General features: G+C 34.9%; 1 protein-coding gene across 1 annotated transcript; it reads left to right on the top strand.

Annotated features, from left to right (window-relative positions):
- Positions 1-7: 7 nt before the first annotated feature.
- Positions 8-7,311, top strand: cpb2 (carboxypeptidase B2 (plasma)). Its single transcript, XM_073842875.1, has 11 exons — positions 8-148; positions 913-988; positions 1,227-1,351; positions 2,726-2,834; positions 2,924-3,025; positions 3,137-3,241; positions 3,572-3,682; positions 3,880-3,970; positions 6,493-6,695; positions 6,799-6,883; positions 6,984-7,311. The coding sequence occupies exons 1-11, from the start codon at positions 72-74 to the stop codon at positions 7,181-7,183; spliced, it is 1,284 nt and encodes a 427-aa protein (XP_073698976.1). The 5' UTR covers positions 8-71; the 3' UTR covers positions 7,184-7,311.
- The last annotated feature ends 2,417 nt before the right edge of the window (positions 7,312-9,728 follow it).

Raw genomic sequence — 9,728 nt, 5'->3', positions numbered from 1 at the left:
GTTCTAGATCAATACTGGCCTCGTACCTTGTCTACATTCTTGCACAAACTATTTGGAGACAGAACAAAAACATGAGGCCCCTAATACAACTGGCTTATTTGATATGTTTTAGCATCTTTCTTGAGAAATGTATCTGCAAATCAGAACAGTAAGTCATATTTTTCCTAACATTATGCATTATACAATCATATTTAATTAAGTCGTTGCTGTAGCAGCACGCAAGACATCAGATCTCTGTTGTATGTCAGCCTTAGCATATTGTAATCAATGTGAAACCTCACTTTAAACAATAAAATGGAATCTTACTGTGGGATTTGTTTTTTGTTTAACATTTAAAACTATTTTAGATGTCAATACATTTTTTGTATCTCCATCTATTAAATGTGGATAAACAAACATTGTAGCTTCAAGAATACTACCTAAATACTAAGGTAGAATAGCACATGTTGCTAATAGTTGAGAGATGTTATGACAATCAAAAGTTTGAAATAAATATATAATAAACTGAAAATGGTAAATTCTTTACTGAAGTGTTTATTGTGAATAATTATGCACAATTATGTAGTAATTAAGTAATGTTACATATAAAACATATATTTTTTTGCATATGAGGATATTTTTAACACTATTGCCCAATTAACAAAAAAAATCTGAATTGTAAAAAAAATGGCAATTACCTTTTTTTCCTGTCAGAACAACAACAACAACAACAATAAATTGCAAAATGTTAACTCTCAGAAATTATTAGAAAAAAGTCAGAACTGCTATATCGTAAGTCAGACTATTTCTCAGAATTGCGAGAATCAAAATCCATATTGTAAGATAAAAAGGTTGCTATGACCTTATATATTATAATATATTATATGTAATACTACAATAAATGACTGCTGATATTTCTTTCTTCACACACAGTGACCAGGTTTTGTCAATCACTGTATCCACACAGGAACATGTGGACACAGTGCAGAACTTAACAAGTCACAATGAGGTAAGAGGTTATTTGTTGACATTTATTGACTAGCATTGTGTCAGAAGATGATTGTGAAAATCAAATTTGCTAAAAGATGTGATATCTACTGTAGAGTCAAGTCAAGTAAGAATTATTTTTTACAAATTAACAGCCTATACAGAATTTGCTGTTTATTGATTTGATGTATCGATCTGACCCTCAGGCTAATCCTGTGTGTTTCAGCTAACATGTAAACTCATGTTCTGTGCTTGATCAGACAGTATTGTGGCAGCCTGCTTCACCCAGTTACATTACAACAAACTCTGAGGTTCACCTTTACATTCGGTCAACAAGTGTGGTGTTTGTCACTGAACTCCTACGCAAACATGGCATTACTTATAGGTAAGCAAACCTGGTTAATTTGGTGGAATGAAGACTGTATTAACCTTATATGAATATAGATTGTGTCAAAACAGCTTCACAGAGTTAAACAGTAAAACAGCAGAAGCAATTATGAAATCTGAGCTATGAGATTTCAGACTTAGATACAGCTCTCCTGCATAGCATCTTACAGATTCCCCTGCATAGCAACTCTAAAAGACAAAAGTGTCATTATTTAGCTCAAGTCTTTTCAGATCAATAACAGTATGAAGTTAATTGATCAGCTAGGCAGTTTAACAATCACATGCAGCATTGCTAATCAGCTTGAGTCAGTTCAATGTTGATTCAGTTCAGTTCAATACCAGTGGTACTGGTATTTAACATTAGATACTTGTAGTTACTACAAGTAATCATAACTAACTAAATAAATAAATAAATAAAAATTATTTTGTTTTAATTTTGAAAATACAATTATCTGGGTTGAATTTTAACAATAAATAACACAATAAAAAAATATGGTAATTATTATATTACCATATATTACTCACATACACTACCAGTCAAAAGTTTTTGAACAGTAAGATTTTTATTGTTTTTTTAAAGAAGTCTCTTTTGCTCACCAAGCCTGCATTTATTTGATCCAAAGTACAGCAAAACAGTACAATTTTGAAATATTTTTACTATTTAAAAAAAACTGTTTTCTATTTGAATATATTAAAAAATGTACAATTTCTATTTTAGATAAATGCTGTTCTTCTGAACTTTCTATTCATCAAAGAAACCTGAAAAAAATTCTACTCAGCTGTTTCTAACATAAGAATAATAATACATGTTTTTTTTTTTGAGCAGCAAATCAAAATATTACATTGAATGATTTCTGAACAATTATGTGGCTGGAGTAATGTTGCAAAAAATTCAGCTTCGAAATCACAGGAATAAATTACGTTTTCAAAATATATTCAAATAGAAAACAGTTATTTTAAGTAGTAAACATATTTCAAAATGTTCATGTTTCGCTGTACTTTGGATTAAATAAATGCAGACTTGGTGAGCAGAAGAAACCTCTTTTAAAAACAAAAAATCTTACTTATCTTTTTTTACATGAATCTTTAGGTTTTTTTAGTGTAAATATTTGCATATTATGTGTGTTTTTTGCATGGAAACTAATCGGGGTTAATTTGATTCCAACAAAAAAGTAGCACCCAAATTTTAACACAGCAGGAGGGTTTAGGTACCTTTTTTAGAACATGTACATGTATTTACAATGTATTATGATTATTTACATGTTATATTGACTACTTTTATTATCTACAAGATGTCTGCATATGTTGGAAAAGCAAATTCTTGATTCATAAGACTCTTATGTTTAATTTTGTGCTTTTGATATTTTTGCAGAATGCTTTTGGAAAACACACCAGCACTAATTGAGATGCAGACCAGAAATGATACGTCGGATCCCCGGAGTGGAGGCGTGTTTTTCGAGAGATATCATTCTTTAGAAGATGTAAGCTGACAAAAATGAGTAAACAAATGTAAAAGTTAAGGTGAATTTAACTAAAACAATCTCAATACACAATTTAACCTTTGTCTCAGATCTATTACTGGACAAACAGGACCAAGCAAGACCATTCAGACATGGTGAAAGTAATTCTTATTGGGTCATCTTCTGAAAAACGGCCACTCTATGTTCTGAAGGTATACTCATTTGTATTGATGTTGATTTATACACTAGAAATCTGAGTATTGCTTGAATGCATTTTACCGAACACATTACAATGCATCTGTTTGTCTGTCTTCACACTGCAGCTGTCAGGCAGGAGGGATGAGGTGAAGAGGGCCATGTGGATTGACTGTGGTATTCATGCACGGGAGTGGATCGCTCCAGCCTTTTGCATGTGGTTTGTCAATTATGTACGTATAAAGTATTTCATCTCCTTTAACACTTAGCGCTTTCTGCATACTCAACTTCTTCACCAACTTCTTTGTAGGCCCTACTTAACCCATTTCACTGTACAAATCTCTCTTTCCATTTGCGCATTGTTTGGATTAAATCGTGAAGCATTTAATTATGTCGATGTAGATGTAGTGTCCTACATCTGTTTGAGCTTGTTTAAACTGTATATTGTTTTGCCAATATACAGCCAATCTTCAATGCAGAATTAGAGATCTTGGTTTGTGCACTAGAGTGGCCATATAACATAGTTTTGTACCAATTTAATAGATTTGTTTTTTCTTTTCCAGGCAATTACATTTTACAACCAGAACACTGAAATCACAGAAATTTTAAATAATATGGACGTTTACGTGTTGACAGTCATGAACCCAGATGGATACAAGTACACATGGACAACAGTAATATGCTAAAACTACTACTTCTATTATTATTATAAGTAGTATTATTAAAGTGCATTTAATATGTCATTGAAATTATAATAGTGCATGTAGTTTTAATTTTTTTTAATTAAAAAAAAACTATTTAAAACAGTACTTATTAAAAAAAAAAATCGAAATGCGTCCTCATGGCTTTTATTTATTATTTTCCCAAACAGGATCGTATGTGGAGGAAAAACCGCTCAACCAACAAAGACAGCGACTGTGCTGGAGCCGATCTGAACAGAAATTTTGATGCAAACTGGTGTAGTAGGTGCCAAATTCTGGACCTTTATTTAAAAAAAAATGTTGCATCACAATGTGCTTATGTACTTTTTGTAAAGAAAAAGTATGTACTTTTGCGTTTTCCACAATGTTTGGGGCATACCACTTCATCATTATAACACCATTATAACATTTAAAAAAATGTAACTATACTAGTACTTTTTACCAAGACACTGTGCATTAAATTTACAGACATTTCCATTAATCCTAAACACACACAATGCAGTGCAACATTTTAAATACATTTTAAATTAATAGTGTGTGTTTTCATAATGATGCATTTAAATGTCAATGACCAAATGTATCTTTATAGAAGTTCACAATGTTGTTTCAGATTAAATATAACATTACATATATATTTTTTTTTTCAGGTTAGATATTATTAATCACTCAAACCCCTTTTGCTTCCATGTCCACCATGTTTGTAGTTTTTTCAGTCATGTTTGTAGTTCTATTCAAATCCTAATCCAACGCAATGGGTTGTGGGCAATTGTCACAAGGAGGGTCAGAGACGTGCGGATCCATTTGCAGCATTTATTTAGAATTGTCAACAAGCCAGAATAATCACCAGGAAAACAGGAACAACGTAGGTAATCCGGGAAACAGTTCGATAGACAGGGAATGGTCGCAATGGCAGGAAGCAGGAATCGTCTGTCACAAGGAGGGTCAGAGACGTGCGGATCCATTTGCAGCATTTATTTAGAATTGTCAACAAGCCAGAATAATCACCAGGAAAACAGGAACAACGTAGGTAATCCGGGAAACAGTTCGATAGACAGGGAATGGTCGCAATGGCAGGAAGCAGGAATCGTCAACGGGGTACACAGTCCAGAGTCATACACAGATAATCCAACACAGAGAAAAACGCTTAGAATTACGACCATATGGAACAATAAGACTTCGAAAGGTGGCTGTGTGTGTGAGTGGCTTAAATGCATGTGGGTAAATGATAAACAGGTGTATGCAGCAATCAGTTCAGTGGGAAACGAGGAGCAGCTGTGTGCAGTGATTGGTGCAGTGGCTTATGGGGATTGAAGTCCAGAATGTGTGTGCAAGAGTTCATGATGAGATAGACCAGATACGTGACAGCAATATTATCTGTTATACCATGGTCTGTCTGAATACTCGATTCTGATTGGCTGGCAGGTATGCATTAAAATCGCACAAGTAGTTCCAAGTCAGTTTAATCACCGTTCTGTGTTAAAGGAACACTCCACTTTTTTTGGAAATAGGCTCATTCTCCAACTCCCCCCGAGTTAATAAGTTGAGTTTTACCGTTTTGAAATCCATTCAGCCGTTCCCCTGTTCTGGCGATATCACTTATAGCATAGCTTAGCATAGATCATTGAGATCACCAGCAGAAAATGTAAAGATTAGGAACTACACTCCCATTCTGGTGTAATAGTCAAGGAAGTTTGCTGCCGTAATATGGACGCAGCAGGCGCAGTAATATCATGCAGCGCCTGAAATTAGTTCCCAGCAAGGTAACTTCCAACGAGGAACGCTCCCTGTGCATGCAGTTGGTCACGTTGTGCTGCGATGTGCTGCGTGATATTACTGCGCCTGCTTCGGCCATGTTACGGCAGCAAACTTCCTTGACTATTACGCTGGAATGGGAGTGTAGTTCCTAATCTTATCGGCCTAGAAAATCACATCTTTACATTTTCCGCCAGTTTTAGTACACGATATTACTGCAGAAGAGTCAAGTTTTAAATAGGACAAATATCGAAACTCGTTGGTCATTTTTGAACACAATGCTATTGGTCTAATAGGATTCAATGATCTATGCTAAGCTATGCTAAAAGTGATATCGCCAGAACTGGAGAACGGCTGAATGGATTTCAAAATGGTAAAAATCAACTTATTAACTCGGGGGGAGTTGGAGAATGAGCCTATTTCCAAAAAAAGTGGAGTGTTCCTTTAATGCGCTGCTTTAATTGATGCAGACACACAAACCTGTTGTCAACGCTGCCCTGCGACTTCTATTAATAAAATAGCCCAGATACTAGATTGCTATATTATATACCTCATCAACGAGGTGGTAAAATTGATGTTTTTGAAGTAACACAGCTTTGATCGATAATTAATTGAAATAAATGTTATAATTCATTCAAATTAATGTGATCTTACCACACTATTTCATCTCTGTGTTTGATTTTAACTGGACAGAATGCTATAGCTAACGAGCCATAACTGATGAAAATTGCACTGCAAACATCATTAACAGCTTGTGAATGCTGACAAATGACTATGGTATAAGTGGGATAATACAAGGCTAGCTGCGCATTAAATGATTTTAATTCACAACATGGAGGCCAAGAACCACCCCTTTGGGATACTCACTTCCACATACGAATTGGAACACACCAGGTCTAATTTCAAATACTATTTAGGACAGAACGTATTCGAATTGAGATGCAGTAATACTGTTAGAATTTTACTTTTGAGAATATTTTACTTGAGAACTGATATTTCTCCTTGTTTAATTCATCCACTGTGTTCTAAAGCAAAAGGAGCCTCTGGTAATCCATGTGATCCAACATATTGCGGTCAGTACCCAGAGTCTGAACCAGAGACCCAGGCTGTGGCACGGTTCCTGCGCTCCCATAAGGACACAATCAAGCTGTACCTCACCATTCACTCCTACTCTCAGATGCTCCTGTTTCCTTACTCCTGTTCTTACGACGAGATTCCAAACCACAATGAGCTGGTGTGTGAAGTGAATGCACATTTGTAGCAGGCCATAGTGAGAAAGTAGTAAATAATCAAAGTAAAATATAATCTATAAGCATATTTGTTTTTGTTTCTCACAGTTTGAACTTGTTAAGGAGGCCTCAACAAAAATACGCAGATATTACAAGAATAACTATAAATATGGTCCTGGAGCAAGAACCATTTGTAAGCTTTCTGTCTATTCTTAGAATACAACAAAAAGTATTTTATTGACATCTGTATTTCTTTTTCACGTAAATATTCTGTTTGGTTTTTTTTTCACTAGATTTAGCCCCTGGAGGATCTGATGACTGGGCGTATAATCTTGGGATAAAGTATTCCTTCACTTTTGAGCTTCAGGATCGTGGTCGATATGGGTTTCTTCTTCCTCCCAGCTTTATCCCTCAGGCCTGTAATGAGGCTCTGCTGGCAACAAAGATCATAGCCTTACACGTGGTCAAGAAACTCAATGAAGAGCTTCCATAAAAAATCAATAAATTGTACTCTTGACTAAACTAAATGTATACTTAAAATGTGCTCACAGCAATAGAGAAAATGCCATATATGTAACAAATAATAATAATGATAATAATAATAAACAAATAATACATTTTTGAGAGTGAGGTTATTGTTTTGTGTATGTGTGTCTTTATGTATCTAGTAGCATATTATAGTTTACTACAGCTGTTTGCATTACAGTAAAAGATTGGCATCTTAAAACTGGCCTCAAATTTATGTTAATACTTTTAGTTAGTGCACGTAAGAGTTTTGAAAACAGTATCTTCATCAAAACTTAATTTACAGACAATTTGTTTACATACGGTTTGTGATGTAGCTGCTGTCAGATGTAAATAATACAGTTAACTGCTTCATCTTTCAATAAAAGTTTATTTGCAAACTCTTCATTACACTGAGGGTTTCCAACTTTAGTAAAGGAAAAATCTGGGACAGAATAAGGCTTTTTACTGTAGTTTACTATTTAAAATAAGTGTTTTCTATATTTTAAAATGTAATTTATTCTTGTGATCAAAGCTAAATTTTCAGCATTCAACATTACTCCAGTCTTCAGTGTCACATGATCCTTCAGAAATCATTCTAATATGCTAATATGCTGTTGAAGAAACGTTTATTATTATTATTATTTGTTTATTATAAACAGCTGAGTACATCAGAATTCTTTGATAAATAGAAAGATCCAAAGATCAGCATTTATCTAAAACAAAAAGCTTTTGTAACATTATACACTATACCATTCAAGTCAGCTTGTAGCTTGCAGCTTCTTTTTTTTCTTTTTGGAGAAAGAAATCATATAAATTAAAACTTGTATTTAGCAAGGATGCTTTAAATTGATCAAAAGTGGTGATAAAGACATTTATAATGTTATAAAAGATTTCTGTTTCAGATAAATGCTGTTCACCAATCCTTCAAATAAATGAAGGATTGGTGAGCAGAAGAAACCTTTATAAAAAACATAAAAAATCTTACAGTTCAAAAACTTTTGACTGGTTGTGTACGAATGAATGAAAATGCACATTTAGGGAATTACTATGGGCTGCTTTTTTCCCCTTTATTTGTGATTTTGTGTTCCAATAATGCGCTCTAAAGTTAAAGGTCCCATATTGTACACATTTCTGGAGGTTTATTTTAGTTGTTGATGTCCTTAATAATATATATTTGCGGTATAAGTGCCAAAATCCATCTCAATATATTTTTACAGCTCCTTTTTTAGGAGCTCTGTCAAGAACAGGTCAATTTTGGCCCATCTAATTAATATTCATGAGCCTCTCTTCTGATTGGCCCATTGTTTTCTGACTGACGCACAGCCAGGCCAACCACAAGTCATGTATACTGTAGCCTAGCCTGCTGTGGCTTTGTGATACTCAACAGAATATTTCAGAATCATCATTAATTCTTCATTAATCTTTTTCGAACACCGAATGCAGTAAGCTACGTAACTGTTGATTTAGTAAAGCCCCTTTCACAATGTGTGCTGATTCCGGAAAATTACAGAACGAGCGCTGTGTGAACAAAAGCCAGAACCAAATGCCATAAAGGCAGTGTTGTAGTGATGATGCACGTTATTGTGTGACTTTTCACGACGAAAAAATACGTGCAAAGTGGAATGAAGCAGCGATCAGGTAGCTCCTCATTATCAGCACTAAAGCACAGATTGTTCGTCAGGTTAATTTCAGTTTAGTGAAATGTATGCGACGCATTACACCTCACATCCAAATGTCACATGTCTTTATGGGTTGTGTGTAAAGCATGCACAGATTCCGGAAAACAACTGAATGAACCAAATTAAACAATTCCGGAACAAACCATGGGACACATTATCCTTGTTTTTGTCGGAATGGCTGTGTGAAAGAGGCTGAAGTTGACGTACCACTGGTCTCTTATATTAACGTTGCTTGTGCAATGATGTAGTTTCGACATCTATCGACTGAACAGGGTTTTCTCGACTTGTTTTCGTGTTGTTGTTGCTTAGCAATGGCATGGACGTGATGTTGTCGGGGTTTCACAAAGGAAGGGTGGGACGGTGGTTGGTGCTTGGGGTGGTGACTGAAGGCGGTGACTGAGTCGATCGACCCGGCGCGGCGCCAGGATTTAATCTTTGGATGGCCCATAGTAATTTTGGGTGGGCCTTAATTTAACGAGTCAATATCTTCAATATAAAATGTATATAACAAGCAGGTATACACAAACTATACCAAAGTTAAACTCCTTGTCCCTATCTTTGGATTGTGAATATTGCGGGCAGAGCGATAGAGAATATTTGGTAAACTCCATTTACAGCAGCGGCGCACCCACTGTTAATTCCCTGACAGTTCCATTCGGAACACGTTATTCTTTACCGGAATAAAATGAAACAGGAAGAAAATTTCAGATCCACTTCTCAACGTTGTTTTTTTTTTCTTTCCAGCTTTCAGTACAAAATGCAATTAAAACAATCCGATGAGACAGTGAATAAATTTGCATTTTAAACACTCGGAACATGTTAAGAGGCAGGTTATGATTAATCGTCTATCTG

Source organism: Garra rufa, chromosome 6 (assembly GCF_049309525.1).
Source record: "Garra rufa chromosome 6, GarRuf1.0, whole genome shotgun sequence".
Taxonomy (NCBI): domain Eukaryota; kingdom Metazoa; phylum Chordata; class Actinopteri; order Cypriniformes; family Cyprinidae; genus Garra; species Garra rufa.
Note: the sequence above shows the minus strand (reverse complement) of the source record. Positions and strands in the feature narration are given on the sequence as shown.

What these genes read in the sequence shown, in the direction of transcription:
- cpb2 (XM_073842875.1), top strand. Translation starts at nt 72, where the DNA reads ATGAGGCCCCTAATACAACTGGCTTATTTGATATGTTTTAGCATCTTT. An exon ending in AAACATGGCATTACTTATAG is followed by an intron (nt 1,352 to 2,725) that starts GTAAGCAAACCT and finishes ATATTTTTGCAG; the next exon opens with AATGCTTTTGGAAAACACAC. An exon ending in GATATCATTCTTTAGAAGAT is followed by an intron (nt 2,835 to 2,923) that starts GTAAGCTGACAA and finishes CCTTTGTCTCAG; the next exon opens with ATCTATTACTGGACAAACAG.